Source organism: Indicator indicator, chromosome 3 (assembly GCF_027791375.1).
Source record: "Indicator indicator isolate 239-I01 chromosome 3, UM_Iind_1.1, whole genome shotgun sequence".
In the NCBI taxonomy this organism is placed as follows: domain Eukaryota; kingdom Metazoa; phylum Chordata; class Aves; order Piciformes; family Indicatoridae; genus Indicator; species Indicator indicator.
The window spans coordinates 26,557,893-26,574,634 of NC_072012.1; the positions used below are offsets into that span (position 1 = coordinate 26,557,893).

At 39.0% G+C, this 16,742-nt stretch overlaps 1 protein-coding gene across 1 annotated transcript in view; it reads left to right on the forward strand.

The window, feature by feature from the left end:
- Window positions 1–16,401, forward strand: part of TAFA5 (TAFA chemokine like family member 5) — a 342,009-nt gene extending 325,608 nt beyond the window's left edge. Inside the window, exons 4-5 of the mRNA XM_054399858.1 lie at window positions 11,942–12,069; window positions 16,375–16,401. Coding sequence (XP_054255833.1) covers window positions 11,942–12,069; window positions 16,375–16,401 — 155 coding nt within the window. The remainder of the gene's footprint in view (window positions 1–11,941; window positions 12,070–16,374) is intronic.
- The last annotated feature ends 341 nt before the right edge of the window (window positions 16,402–16,742 follow it).

Consider the following 16,742-nt stretch of genomic DNA (forward strand, 5'->3'; position numbering starts at 1 on the left):
GCACATGGAGAACACTAACTAAAATCTCCAGAAAGAGCTTCAAAAAGATTAAATACTAACAGATTTCAGTTCTTGTAGATGCAGTCTCACATTCTGATTCCCACTGCTTTGTCCATAGAAAAGCAGTTATCAAATGAACAGTGTCACTTTTTTTTTTTTCTTTTTTCTCCTTACTTAGCATGTGCAGAATTCATTAAACATACGTAGTAAGCCTGGGTACATGAGCACTCCACAGCTAGACTCCCAAGAAGTACCTTGATCTTTTTCATCATTTTAGCATGTGATCATGAGTACAGAATCAGATATTGTGCAGTTAAATGTGAAGCTGCAGATAGGATGAAGTGTCCAGAAATCCTCACCTATATCCATAGGTATCTACACTCTGAATGCACAGTCTGTCTTCAGACACCTGTTGAAGACTGGTTTATAACCTTCCTACCATGCTTCCTTTACTCCCTACTACTAGCCTCATAATCTTCCAGCTTCATTCGATAACAATAATCACTCTTTACCATGTAATTTAGAATATGGTGGTGTTAGGTTGATGGTTGGATTTGATAATCTTAGAGGTTTTATCTAACTGAAACAATTCTATGTGTCTGTGATTCTTCCTTTAAATTTGTGGTTTACTGTCTGCATAGTTGCTAGCCTTGATATGGTCACATGGTTCACAGATAGCAGTCCTAAGGTTTCTTCTCCTTTTTTCACAGCTGCCTAGTCTTACTTGTGTAACATAGAGATCACAGAATCACAGAATGTTAGAGGTTGGAAGGGACCTCCAGAGATCATCCAGTCCAACACCCCTGCCAAAAGCAGGGTCACCTAGGGTAGTCTGCACAGGAATGCATCCAGATGGGTTTTGAATGTGTCCAGAGAAAGAGACTCCACACTCCCTGCAGGCAGCTTGTTCCAGTGCTCCATCACCCTCACTGTAAAGAAGTTTCTCCTCATGTTGAGGTGAAACCATCTATATTCAAGTTTGTATCCATTGTTCCTTGTATTATTAATGCACACCACTAAAAAGAGATTGGCCCCCTCCACTTGACACCCATCCCTCAGAAATTTATAGGCATTGCTGAGATCCTCTCTCAATCTTCTCAAGACTAAACAGCCCTAGGTGTCTCAGTCTCTCTTCATAGGGGAGATGCTCAAGTCCCCTAATCATCCTCACAGTTCTCCATTGAATTCAAGAGCCCCAAACTGGACACAATACTCCAAGTGTGGTCTCATCAGAGCAGAGTAGAGGGGGAGAAGAACCTCCCTGTATCTGCTGGACACACTTTTCTTTGCACCCCAGGATACCATAGGCCCTCTTGGCCACAAGGGCACATTGCTGTCCCTTGGAGAAGGTGCTGTCCACTAGGACTCCAAGGTCTTTCTCTATGGAGTTGCTCTCCAGCAGGGCAGCCCCTAATCTCTACTGATGCCTGTTGTTATTCCTCCCCAGATGCAGGACCCTGCACTTGTCCTTTTTGAACTTCAATAGGTTTGCCTTCACCCAGCTCTGTAGCCTGTCTAGATCACGTTGGATGGCAGCACAACCTAATGGAGCCACCTTTCCCCCACACACAACTTTTGTATTATCAGCAAACTTGCTGAGGGTACACTCAGTCCCCTCATCCAGGTTGTTAATAAAGATGTTGAACAAAACTGGGCCCACTATTGATCGCTGGGGAACACCACTGGCCACAGGCCTCCAAGTTCCAAATTGGTCATGAATATCTCCCCAGTTCTTCCCAGTTCTTCTTTTAATCACAAAAAAATCTAATCTTCCACTCTGTTCTTATCAGGAGGACTGAAATTGGTGTACTTACAAAAATTTAAGAAACGACATGAAAAAAACCAAAAACCACCAAAAACCAAAATAAATCAATCACAAAACAATAACCCAAAAAACCCAACCAAACTACAAACTTTTCTGGTCTTTAGTCTTCAGTTACCCACATTGTCCTACTGACTCCACTGAATAACTTGAACATCATTTCTTTCCTTATTATTTATTTTCTTTTTGCATTATCTATTTTCCTGTTACTTTCTGTAATATCCCTCTCTTGTTTTTATCCTTTACTCTTGTCTTCATATTCTCTTCTTTGGATCTGAAATTGCAGTCCCTATCCAGTTAAATTTGCTGTTCTCAATGTGCTGTCAGGAAAGTGAAATGTGATGAAAACCTGATCTCTGAAGGGTTCTTTGCTGGTATATTACAGATCAGTTTTTTAGTATTTTTTGCTTTGCTTCCAGCACACTAATTGAATACAGTAGAGCAGAACAGCAGGAGATAGAAACAGAAGACACTGAGTCCTGACAATGGCTTTCTCTGGGGAAGGTGTTCAATTAGCATCGCTTCTTAGAAGCCAAACGCTAACTACCTATAGACAATGAAGCACTAGGTCATTCACAGATTGAAAATTGGTGAGTATGTACATCTGTGGATAATCAGGCAAGGGCTGAAATTCTGGGTGAAGTTGCAATACTGGCATTTTAATATATAGTTAGAAGCTGGGAGCTTTATGGAAGACAGGAGAATGTTACATTATATCTAAATAAAATCAATGTGTAGATTGTATCGGTATTTATTATCTCTTAAGACTCTCAGTGTGCTTGTTGTGACCCTGTGAAATTTGATAAATGATACTGGTTTTCTTTCTGTTTCTGTCAGATTGCTGTTGAAAAAAAAATGTTATATTTCCTGTATTAGTTTCCTTGTAAGCAATTGTAGCAATTGCCAGCAAAAGGCTAAAGGGTTGAGAAAAAAATGCAGATTTCAAATGAGTGTAATTATAAGTAGAAGAAAACTAGCCCCTGAAAATGAAAATGGAGACATAAGTTGACTGTGAAGCTGATTTGTAAAACACTTTCCATTTTAGAATAGTGCTTCTGTCATATAAATAATTGTACATCTGAATGTAGACAAATATAAGATACATATCACTAGATCACTGAGTCACATAGTACTAAGGTTTTCCAAGAACTGAAAAGAGAAAGGCCAGGTAAATACAAGCTTGTTTCCAAATTACAAAAAGGTCAGGTATCTTGTGTTTCTCTGCATTTACTCTCATGTGCTTATTTTCAATCCTTCTTTATTGTTTGAGGCATCGTGACAAAATTTGGAGACACAAACAGGAAAAAAGATAAGAGCTGTTCGGTTTCATAAGGGTGCTCCTAGAATATGGATTCTACTTCAGCTTCTGTTTGCTTTTCTTTTGTTTGTTTAGGTGTTTTATGCTCTGTGTTTTGGGGGTTTATTATCTATTAATAATCATTTCTGATTTAAGAAATATCTTTGGACTTTCTTCTAACATTCAGTATATATTTATTTTATTTATGAAGATTCAGCAAAACATTAGGTATTTTTTTAAACAGATACCTGGATGCCTTGGTAAATGCAGCAGTTTTAAAGATGAAACTGTGCCACATGGTTTACCAAGTGAATTCTCATATTCACACAGTTTAATACAGCATAGATGAATTCTTGGGGACCATTCATGTAACTGGCAGGAGTGCCACTTAGTCCTAGTTTGAGATAATACGCATGACTGCATAATTTGGAGTAATTCGCTCTTCCCAAATATGTGTTGCCCGTGGTGCAATCTGCACAATGTTTATAATAAAGTAAACCAAGATGTTAATTCTTTTTCAGGGAACAGGTCAATATTGAAGGTCTCTTTTCAACCCTGAGTTTGCAGTAAGATTTCTTCCTTACTGGAACTATGATTGGTGTGAGCTGCAGGAAAAGCCTCTGTCCTGTCTTTTACTCTTCATCTCGTTACCTGGTCTCAATTTGTAGCCTCTCTGTAGCCTGCAGGAGATAATTTTTTTCCATATATTTCTCAATGACAGTTCAAGTATCCCTCCCAATCTTGACAGCAAGAGCTAAATGATAAAATGGGTGTCTAGACATTGCTATATTGCTGTTCTTAGAACTAAATAGTCTTTGGTCTAGATGCCCTATAAATAACTGAGACAAGCTAACTCTTTGTGAATTAGCACTTCTTCCCATTTTTTAAGTGGAGCAGAATGACTGCTGTAAAAAGTATCCAAGGTTTGTGATGTTTCCTTGTTGTACAGTAAAATAGATTAACACTTGGAGCTTATACACTATTGCAGTCAAATTGCTGCTCTAAAGATAGTTCATGATTGCAATGTATTTTTAAAGTGCTGTGGTTCAGTTGGTGTTTCTGATGGCCTTTTTCCTGCTGCCGCAATTTCATTGATACATGTTTTTAAAAGCCTATTACATTGCATATTTGTCTGTTTAATGTCTTATATATGTATATGTATTGAAGCACAATGTCTTTTTGAAGGAAAATAGGACAAAGAAAGGTCTCCAGGCTAGTGATCATTAAGAATTCAGAGGTTCTTTTTCCAGCTCTGCCACAAATTTCTTATGTGACCTTGGTCAGGTTGATTAACCTCTGTGCAAATGAGGACAATGAACAACATTTACCAGTCATAGGTAAAAGTAGCTAAACATACTAAGTTCTACAAAGACTTTTGAGATCTTTGGTAGGTAGGTAGTGTATCTGTACTGAATCAAGCAGGGGAGAGAAATGTTTGGAGCAAAAGCCTACAGCTGAAAAAAAAAAAAAAAAGAAGAAAACAGAATCAAGAATCAAGAAGAATCAAGAATCAAGAAGGTTGGAAGAGACCTCAAGGATCATCGAGTCCAACCTGTCACCCTACACCTCATGCCTATCTAAACCATGGCACCAAGTGCCACGTCCAATCCTCTCTTGAACACCTCCAGGGATGGTGACTCCACCAGCTCCCTGGGCAGCACATTCCAATGGCCAACCACTCTCTCTGTGAAGAACTTTCTCCTCAGCTCCAGCCTAAACCTCCCCTGGCGCAGCTTGAGACTGTGTCCTCTTGTTCTGCTGCTGGTTGCCTGGGAGAAGAGACCAAACCCCTCCTGGCTACAACCTCCCTTCAGGTAGTTGTAGACAGCAATGAGGTCTCCCCTGAGCCTCCTCTTCTCCAGGCTAAACAGCCCCAGCTCCCTCAGCCTCTCCTCATAGGGCTTGTGCTCAAGGCCTCTCCCCAGCCTCGTTGCCCTTCTCTGGACATGCTCCAGCAATTCAACATCTTTCCTAAACTGAGGGGCCCAGAACTGGACACAGAATACTATGAGGTTAAGAGAACAGGCAGGAGGGGAGAGGAGTGGGATGCTGAAACCAGCTGAAATCCCTTGCAGGTGATTAATGATAAAAGATTATGGGTCCTGTTCAGAGTTATTAGGGCAGGAAAGGAACATTAGGAGAAATGCGTTTGTCTGCCTACATCTAAACTGATGAATCCAAAGACATTTCTGAACTCTGGGAATCAGTTACGCTGATCAACTTTCTTCAAAGCTGAATGAAAACAGCACTGAAATAATGAATGAAAATCAAAATGGAAACATTTCTCCAGTGCATACTTTACTTCTGGCATTAAGTGCTACAAGTTATCATTGACAGGGAAAAATAAAGAAAAAAAAAAAAGTGAAGAGCATTATCCAAGCGTGCTTTAATTTAAGAAGGAGCTTTCAAAGTAGCATAGCCTGCTTAGGAGGAATTTCCCTCTACTCTCCACTACAAAGAATCTTCCATTCACTATTTCAGGCATCTGGAGTTGGCTGGTAGACATCAACATTTTTTTTTAATGTACTTTACTTACCATGTTTACGTACCATGGTTTTCATTATCATTTGTAAATATCTGTTTCACATTCCACCTGTTATGCATAGGAGCACAATGTATTCTGACATCCTAAGTCCCAGTATCCAAAGACTGTTTTAATCAATATTTACTCAGTGGAAAAACAAAACAAACCAAAACACGACATTTTTACTTTTATTTCCCATTTCATTCTCCAACAATTAAAAAATCTATGAGGAAAAAAACTATGAGAAAACAAACTGTAACAGTCTGTGTGCTTTAATCTAACATATTTTAGATGGCTCTAAGTTTTTGCATCTACTGCTGATGAACAGGGTTTATCTCACTTTTTTGCTATCATGAAAAGTTCTTGATTTCCAGTTATGAGATTGACTAGAGATGCAGCAGTTAATAACTGCCTGAATGCAGGGTGAGTGTATGAAAAGAAGATATAGAAAATAAAACTGATTTTCTACAGGCAAGTATGTGTATGTTAAACTGGGTGAGAACTTAGTGGGGAAAAAAATCATCTAACTGAAGTATTCAGCAGAAAATAATCTGTGATGTTCTGAAGCACTACTCAGTTGAACAGTCTTAAACTGGACTACACACATCACAAGTAGAGGTGTCTATTTTTGCTAACAACTGGAAATCCATTGCAAGCTGCTCTGTGTCACAAAACAGTTAAGAATGCTTTGGTGGATAGCTTCCTGTCCTGTTGATATAACCTCTGCCTGCCTGCAACACCTCAGAACTGTTTGTATGCAAATCACTTGGATAGACTCCCTTTGTTCTCCAATTCAAATAGTATCACCCAGGAAAGCAACTCCACATGTACTGAGCACCATCAGTTCCTATTAACTTCAGTGCAAGTAAAGGGGCATAACCCTTTTTAGGAGATGCAAAGTAGTGTCAGCTCAGATTCTGAAGATGAAACTCGGTTCTTTTCAGAAGGTCTGCACAAAAGCTGTGTATCATTTAAGTACCACTTAATTCTTTATAATGGTGCTTGGAGTGGATTTGAAGAATTTGATAGGCTTTTTGCTGTGTCTGCAGAGAAGTGAATTTCACCCATGGTGAATATACACAAGAAAAAAGCAGCTGCATTGCCTTAGGAAGTAGATTGTTTCCTTGCTTTGACTAGTGCAACTCAGTTTCAATTACTGATTGAAAATCTTGATATTATGCTGATAAAATCTTGTATACTTTGCTTCCTCTCTATATTTACCTTCACTGTGATACTCTGGTATAATGGACAAACTGCAAAGTGAAAATGCAAAAATAGAAGTAATCCCGCAGCCAGGAATATGGCCTGCCTTTTGCAGCTGTGACTGCACGTGTATAATGGAACAAAGTGTCTGTGTAGACTTCAGCTTATATGTAAGCGTGAGGTTGCCCACCTGACAAATGGCCCAGAGAACAAGGCCTGTCCAGACGGGAATGTGAGAGTCTGTATGTTTGCAAGGCTCTTGAAACAGAGCGAGGGTCAGGCTGAAAAGTGGCATGAAACTGCGATGAGATCTGTAACAGGGGAGGAGAGACACCCAGGCTGAGGGTGGGAGAACAGTGCAGGCTGGGAGGCAGGCGGGTGGGTGAGTGAGTGAATGAGTGAGTGAGTGGGTGAGTAGGTGAGTGATTAGATGGGTGAGTGGGTGGGTAGGTAAGTGTTTGGATGGGTGAGTGGGGGGGTGAGCGAGTGGGTGGGTGCTGCAGGTTCTGCAGGGGCAGAAGCCGGCCCCAGTGTGCGCTCGGCATGGTTGGGAGCTGCCTCTCTGCGGACGCTGCTTTACCTTGGTGCAGGGGGCATGACATGGAGCTGTTCAGAGCATCTGCATCAGCCTAGAGGTGCAAGGGGCAGCCTCATGGCCTATAGGAGGGTGTGTTAGTGTGTGAGAGGGTGTGCTTGTGTGTGGGAGGGTGTGCTTGTGTGTGGGAGGGTGTGTTTGAAGAGTTTGGGATTAGTACTGTGGAACTGTTTGGGAATTTCCAACTGTAAATGAGCATTTCCTGTCTAGTAGTATGGCGTACTTTTTTTGTATTATTGGTATTGATCCTGCATGGCTGGTGGTTATGTGCTATTAATAAATTACTAAACTAGTTTGATGCTGATTTGATTTAAACCCTATGAGTATTTTTTTCTGTGCAAAAGAAGTTGTTCCAATTCTTGAGGCCTAAATGCATGAGCTAGTTTATACGCTTAACACAAAAATAGTTTAGACTTCATGTTCTGTAAAATACTCATGGCATATTTTAAGTTTGTATAGATACAGCCAATACCCAGAGTAAGGACTCTGTATGTTTGTGATATTACCTGTAGCTGCATTCTGAGATAGCAACCAAACAAATACTGAAAGTAATTCACAAAGGAGAGGATTTTATGGGTTTTGGTTTTTTTGCTTGTTTGGGTTTGTTTGTTTGTTGATTTCATTTTTTGTAATGATTCGTTTGAATTATATTCCCAAGAAAACCTCTTACCTGAGGTGGTAGAGGCAATCTAGTACATATTTTGGAGTTTAGCTGACAATTCAGTCTTTCAGTGATCCTTCGTATTGTTGAAACAGTGATAGAAACAGCCACTTTGATGATATGTAAATATGTGTGAAAATGGATACAGTTTGATGTTAACATTTTACTGAGCTTTTTCTGGGAAGCCTGCAATTGGATGCATGCCTTCACTCAGGCAGGATGAGGCTATTATCTGTTGCATAGGAAAAGTTACACAGGAAACACTGATACAATCCTGTTCTCAGTAGGACAGCACCTACGGACCCTGATCAAAATCTAGATTTCAGTATATTATGTGCTATAAAACTTAGTGGATTGCTTCATAAAATTGTCATTATGAAAACTGTTTGAGAATCATTCTTCTAGTAATATATGTATATTGCCCAATGAACACTGCAAGTTCCTGTGTAGATGTTTGGAAGCTGAATTGTTCTTTATAATAGAAATCTTAATATGCATTTCAGATTGAGCTTCCACAGAAATAAATCAGTGTTTGTTATTAGAGCTTACTAACACTTGTACTGGGACTGAGGACACAAGTCATTTAAAACTTTTGGAAAGGCATTTATTTAAAGATATTAAATTACACATTTTTTTGCCATGATCCAATGACATTGAGAATTGTGTCCTTAAATAGTTCCAGAGAGAGGAATTCAGGGGTGTAGGAAGGCTGAATCACACTTCAAGTGAGCATAAAAAGCTGTAACTGCCACTGGATATAAATGCCCACTTCTAAGCTCCTTGAATCCAATGTGAAGTATCAAAAGATGTATTTTGCCAAGTATTTCTGTTTTACCTCTCTTTTTGTCAGATTTGTGACTGTTAAAGATATATTGCATGTATTGGTGTCACACATCAACGGAGGAAAACACAGTCTGTATCCCTGTATGTGGAACAAGTTCTGCCCCTGAATCCTAGGATGCTTACATACAAACTGAGGTGATGATGCTCTTATAGTGTAGCCTAGGACTGCTGAAATGATCTCTGGAGGAACTGAGGACCATTTTCTGTATACTGTGAGCTGTACATTCTGAGCAAAAGATAGTTTGGGGGACCTTACCTTGTTTAGCATAACCGTATGGCACCAAGCAAGTGAGTGTATCATTATGTATGTATTATACAAAAAGTATCCCAGACTAGCACTTAACACTACAAATTTACCCACAAGATGAGGGTAAAAGAAAAATGAAATACTAGTCATATTGGTTAATACTCTATGAGAAGAAAACCAGATGCTACAGAGCTGAACTCAAAATAAGCATTATTATAATCCAGAAAGAAATCTACAGGAACTGAAGTCCTTTTTCTCCCTAACTTGAAGTTCTTCCTACAGCTCTTCTTGAGGAAATATTTCAGAACCACCTTACTAGAGATGCAAGCACTGAGAGGAACCACAAAACACACAACATCCCACCTTTCAAACAGTTAAGGATCTTCCTGGTGGGACTTCCTGTCCCTTGTAGTAGTAAGATAATTATTTATGTAGTGGTAAGATAATTAGGTATTTGTTCCCGTCTTTTCCCTCTGCTTATTATCTCCCTTCCCAATGAGTTCCTAACCTTTACTTCATTCAGCACCTGTCTTTATGTTCCTAGTTCCTGCTCCTAACTAGTGGCTTTCTATGATAAAGTGACTACATCAGTGGACAAGGGACGACCTATGGATGTGATCTATCTAGAATTCTGCATGGCCTTTGACACGTTCCCCCACAACATCCTACTTACCAAATTGGAGAGATATGGATTTGATGGGTGGACTGTTCAGTAGATAATGAATTGGCTGAATGGTCACAACCAGAGGGTAGTGCTGAATGGCTTGAAGTCCACATGGAGGGCAGCGGCAAGTCATGTCCCTCAAGGATCTGTACTGTTTAATATCTTTACTGGTGATAACAGACAGTAGGATTGAGTGCACCATCAGCAAGTTTGCATATGACACCAAGCTGTGTGGTGCTGTCATATGCCAGAGGGACAGAATGTCATCCAGAGGCACGTGGACAAGCTGGAGAAGTGGGCCTAGGTGAACTTCATCCTGCACCTGGGCCACAACAATCCTTACTATCAACACAGACTGGGGGATGAGGTGACAGAAAGCATCCCGGTGGAAAAGGACTTGGGGGTGCTGATGGATGAGAAGTTGGACATGAGCAGTCCATAAAGCCAAGTGCATCCTGGGCTGCATCAAAAGACATGTGGCCAGCAGATCCAGAGAGGTGATTCTGCCACTTTGTTCTGGTGAGACCTCACCTGGAGTATTGCGTCCAGGTCTGGAGGCTTCAATACAGGAAGGACATGGACCTGATGGTCCAGAGGAGGGCCACAAAAATGATCAGGGGGTTGGAACACCTCTGCTAAGAGGCAGACTGAGGGGACTGGGGTTGTTCAGCCTGGAGAAGGGAAGGCTCCAGGAAGACCTAGTAGCAGCCTTCCAGTACCTGAAGGGAGCCTACAAGAAGAATGGAGAGAGACTGTTTACAAAGGCCTGGAGTGATAGGATGAGGGGCAATGGCTTCAAACTGGAGAAGAGCAGATTTAGACTGGATGTTAGGAACAAGTTCTTGACCATGAGGGTAGCGGAACAGTGGAACAGATTGTCCAGGGAGGTAGTTGAGACCCCATCCCTGGAGATATTCAAGGTGAAGTTTGACAGGACTCTGGGGAACCTGATCTAGTTGAGGATGCCCCTGCTTTCCGCAGTGGGCTTGGATTAGATGACCTTTGGAGGTCCTTTCCAACCCAAAGCATTCTATGATTCCATGATTATATGATTCTATGCCTCTACAGTTGCTAGTATCACAGTTTCACAGTTGGTGTCATTATGTTGACCCCTTTACCTGTTTATTACAACTTTTCTCTCCACCGTGTCTCATGTCTAGTTACACTGTTTGCACATCAGGATAAGGAGCATCTGCTCAGGTTTACACAGAGTCTAACACAATGGATCTCACTCTTAGGTCACTTTTAGGCTATCATAATGATTAGTTAGGATAGTAAATCTTCAGTTGTTAGCCCCTGTCATAAGTTGAGTTGAATCTGCTGCTGATACTCAATACCACGCTGCTCTCACGCCAGCTTTGAAATGAATGTTCTGGCTGGAGCAAGGTGTTACAGGGCTTGAAGTTCAGATTGCCACATGAGAGACTTCCTGTTCTGGTGACTGCTTTCAGTTTTCAGCTTTGGGGTGCTGCTTTTTTTTTCCACTGGCTAGGCTGCAGGTCAAAGGGTGGGAGAGACCGCTGGCTTCTGCTGCTGCTTCTGCCTTTTTCTGTGCTTTTATGCAAATAGGCTAAGGTAATTATGTACCTAATCATCTCATTAAACTCTCTTTATCTCGACCCAGAAGTTTTTTTTGTGTTACTTTCCCTCCTATCTGTGTATAGACAGGCGAGGTGAGAGCAGGCTGTATTAACGCTGGACAGCCCCTAAACAGTATTTCCTTGACTGCAAAGATCATGGAATTTGAAAATTAGCTAACTTCTATCTTCTTTCTCTTTACATCAGAAGTATCTTTTGGTTCTTTTTATGTTTTGGTTTTGGTTTGTGTTTTGATGGGGTTTGTTTTGGTTTTGTTTTTTTTTTTAAGGTTTGGATTTATTATGAAATTTGTTAGCACAGCAGATGTTATAAATAATTTTGTAAATTGCCTGGGGCTGTCTACACTGTAACTTATGACTGCATTATCAGATGATGAAAATAGACAACTCAAATGAGAAAGTGTTTAGAGATAAGTGAAATGTGAATTCTCCTGCCAATTGTTTTTGGTTGTTTTGTTGTTTTTTTTTTGTCTTTTCTGTTCCATAGCACGAATTATCAAAACAAAACAGTGGTGTGAAATGCTTCCATGTTTAGAAGGAGAAGGCTGTGATTTGCTAATCAATAAATCAGGCTGGACCTGTACACAACCAGGAGGAAGAATAAAGACAACCACGGTAGGTCATTTCTTTGTTTTATATTCACTTTCTTCTTCACTTTATTGAAAAACAAAGAGTGAGATTTCTAATTGTTTTTCGGTAAAGATGTGTAAACTCTATTATTTTATGATTAAGCTATGTGTCCAGGCATACTTATGAAATACACAGCAATATTATCACAAAGACAAGAAAAAGGTATAACTCCCACAGTTACTAAGAGTGGAAATTCTATCAAGCTTTTCTTAACAGGCACTAGTGGTTTAACTAATATTTGTATTGCAGCCTGAAGACAGTTTCTTATTGCTTCACTGTACAAGAATTGTTTTACTCTGAGGATGTGTAGAGTATAAAACTGAACACATGGTTTATCAGGGTAAAAATACAGCTTTCAATGGGAATTGGGGAAAAAAAAAATTTGCTATTACCACTGTTCTGGAAAAGCAAGATGCACAGATAGATCTTTAGTTTTCAGTGAGATGATCAGTGAGACCTATAGAAAACATAGTAAAAAATAACTTCTTTCATCTTCCTTTTGGTCCTGGTTTGTTGATAAAATCCTCAACTCTCTGATTTGGTGTCTTGGATTGTGTGCCTGTAGTGAAGCTGAGAATGTATATGACAGTAATAGGACTTGTAATATAGCAAATGGATTCCTAGAAAATGTCCTCAAATGCCAGAAATTCTTTGACATAAAAAAATGGAAAAAATCTGATGAGATGTATAATAGAGCAATATTCTGAAAGCTGGCTAGATCTCTTGAAATTATTTCCCCATCCCCCAATCTTTTTTTTTTTTTTAGATTGATATGGAGCTTGAGTATAATTTAAGTAACTGCAATTCCAAGAATATTTAGTCTTAAAAGTACTTATCAGTCAAGCCTAAATTAAGGCCCATCATCCCTTGCAAAATTTCTCTGTCTGAGAAGAAGACAGACAGCAGGAGAAAATCTTTTATTATTTTAGAATGCCAGCATTTCAGGAAAGTGACATGTTTTTTTCACTTTTTAAAAAAGAATGAAGATTTCATAGTGATTTAAGAGATACCTTCAAGACAAAGTTTTTGAATTATGATCACTGTTTTGATGCTTCTCTATTTACAAGGCATAACATTCATTATGGACCGGGCTATAAAACTTAACTCAGTCTTTGAGATCTTACTTGTTGGACTTCAATCTTTTGTGCCAAGTTATATAAGAGGGACATGAAAAAACTCAAAGGAAATATTTTTTTTAAACATTAATGCCAGCTTCCAATGTCAAGGAGACCTAATACGGTAACCTTGATGTACTCAAATTATTACCTTATAAGTTATTAGTTCAGGGGTATTTTTTGTACCTAAGGTAAATGTAAAGGCAAAACCCATAGACTGTGATACACTGATGGCTGTCATTATCATTTGTTATTTGTTTTTCTATTTAATGGCATGACTGAGTAATGCAAATCAAGCAGAGGATCTTTCCTTTGGTACTTCTGTTTAATGAAGTAATTCAGATGTCCTTTCAGATTAAACACCATAATCCTGATTCTGAACTCTTACTTGTATGTATAGCTTTTTAATGCTATTGACACAAATGGAATGACTGATGAATTTTGTTACCATAAATAAAATCATGATCGTGCCCCATCAGTAAGATTAAGGCCATGGCAAGTGTAATATTATAAAACAGACTCTCAACTCTCCCCCACACAGAGACATCATTGTCATTGGTGAAGAGAGATTCTGCCAGAAAGCCAACTGTAGAACAGCTCTGAGCATAAACCCTCATTTAACATCACACATACAGACACACAACAAACACATAGTACTTTTCAGTCAAGCCAGATTAACAACTCAGAATACTTAAAAGGAGTGCTAAATCCATACGGGGGTGGGAGGGTGGAGGGGGGGCGGTGGAGAGAAGGAAAAAAAAAAAAAAAACACAAAAAGCCAAGGAACCCCAATCTGTTACACAGTATTACTAAAATATTGATTAAAAAAAAAAAAAACTTAATTGGTTCTTTAGCTGCTCAGTTGAAGGGTAAGATTTGGACAATGGTAACAGGTTTGTGAATTTATGATTCTATGAAGTGCATGACTATGATTAAAAGAAAATAAAGTTTCTAACAGAAACCAAAAGACATTATTTATTCTATCAGTACTCTTAGGTCAACAGCTGCTGATGTGGTAGAGTTGATACTCCTAGTCAACACACTTGAATTGCCAGGCCCATGATGGCATACAAGTGTAACAAAAAGGATTTCTGTCTGGGAAGGGCAAGAAAAATGGCCATTGGGTAGTATGGAGAAATAAATGTCCAAGCATACTCAGTTAATTATTATACAGTAAATGTCTGTTATTAAGTAGAACTAGTTCTTGACTACATCTCCAGCAACAGCCAAACTACTTAATTATCATTAACCTAATATTTGCAGGCCTTTCATGCTAATATTTGTCTCCATGTTCATGCTAATATTTGTCTCCATGTTGGGGATACTTGGTGGTAGATCCTGCATCATCATAGTGGTGATAAATCACGTAGAAGAGCTACTACTGTTTGGTGAATACTGAGACAATAACTTGCCACCCATGTTAAAGCCAGAAGAGTACGGAATTCTGATGGACTGAGACCAGCTGTTGTAATAGTACCAGCTTTCCCATTGATTCCAGGAGGCTGTGTAGAAGTGTAACTTTCTAAGTAGTAAATTTATAGACAGCTTGTAGAGAGGTAGAACTAGTGGTTATCTTACACAGGGCATGACTTCCTTTTTTATATGAGAATATACTTTAGGACTCACAGTTTAGTACATTTCTATGTAAAAAAGGACTAAATAGGATTTGTTTTCTGTAAATGAGTTTAACATTCAGTATTTTTTTCTATGAAAATAGCATCAAACAGCAAATGAAAATGCCCTCTGCTCCAAAACAGAAGTACAATTTTTGTAAATTGTTTGGAAAGTGCTGCTGCTACTTTATGCTTTGTGTCAAAATTGTTTAGGCTTTCTATGCAGAGCCAGATTTTTTCTCTGTCTGGCACTTTGTGTGATCACCTCTGGAAATAATGCAACCAAATCAGAATTCTCTCCTCACATGGGTAGCTGTGTTTTATATCCATTTTATGCTCACTTTGCACAGCTATAAATGACTACACAAGGTGCAAGGCAAAGGAAAATCAGACTCAAAGTATACTCTAAATGGATCTGGATGTCACTTCTGCCCTGTCATCCTTTCTACAAGGTGTGAATGAACCAAAGACTTTTCATCTGCTAAGAGGCTTTTAGAATTGAGGATTGACTGGGCTCAGTGCCAATCTATGTATTAAGCAGCTGACTGTCAATACGAGGAAACAATATGGCATCTTGTAAAAGAAGATAGCAAGAGAATATGACACAGTTGTTAGCACTTTCAACATACTAAGTACTTTCATATAACAAATGTCCTTACAGTCACTTCAAAATCACCTGCCTTAAATTTTTCTTCTCTTTTTGCTATCTTCATTACTCTTTCAAAATTCTTGTTAAAAATGAAGATATGTATTGGAGTTTTTTGATAGTATATAGTAGTTTCAACAGTGCCAGAAGTTACACCTTTTTAAAAAAGATAGTGCTGAAGGGCCTGTCCACTTTATATTTCAAGTACAAAACCTACTAGAGTATAGATATACAATGTATTGGATTTACAGGGAAGATTAATTTTAGCACCATAGTATGTATATGTTGTCAATGATCCATCACTACCTAATTGTTACTTAATTAATTCCTTCTTCTACATGATGTGATTTCAATGCATTGAGCTTAACAGAACATTTATGCACCAGTTCCTCAGTAGCTAACCTTTCAAAACCTCTGCAATTTTACTGCTAAATTAGCTGGAGTGGGAAATTAAGGAGTAAGAAGCTAAGAGAGAGCTCACAGTGGATAAAAGGTGTAATTACCCTGACATGGAGCTCAGTGCTTAGCTAGTAAAATTTACTAAGGATCTAGCTTCACCAGGGGACATGACTTTCTTAATAGAGTTTACTTACAGACAGAGCAACTTAGCATTCCTCACCATTAATATAAATGACATGCTGGCTGGGTGGGAAAGGCAATTTGTTCCTTACTCTGAAAAACAATAGCTGTTTGTATTGGCTGCAATCTAAATCAAGATTTTTCTGCAAAGCTTTATCATACACATATGTATGATAAAGGTAACTCAGATAAAATTTTCTGATTTGCCTTTCACCACTGATTTTGGATCAATGTCTTCTCATTCATACCATTACATTCAAAGTTAAAGGAAGTACATATATATATATATATATATGTTACATATTTGTAACATACTTGAGAATTTACTTTTTTTTAGACTGAAGACCATCTGGAAATGTCCTGAGGCCATGGTCTAGTGGTCTGAGCTTGGGACTGGGAGCCAGAAACTCCTGAGCTCTAATCCCGGCTCTGACAGTGACTCCCTCTGTGGCCTTGGGTAAGTCACTGAACCTCCCTGCCTCAGTTTGCCCAGCAGTAAAAATAAAATCTACAATCCTTAGCTACCTACCTTAGTGAATTTGGGGGTCCCGAGTTAATATTTTAAGAATTGAGAGTTAATATTTTTAGAAATTCAGAGTAACTGAAAACTAAAAATACTGTTCCTTATAAATGTCCTTATTGGTGGTATTCATGTTGTTAGATACTCACTTAGCCCTAGCATTCCTGTACTTCACCTACATTCCT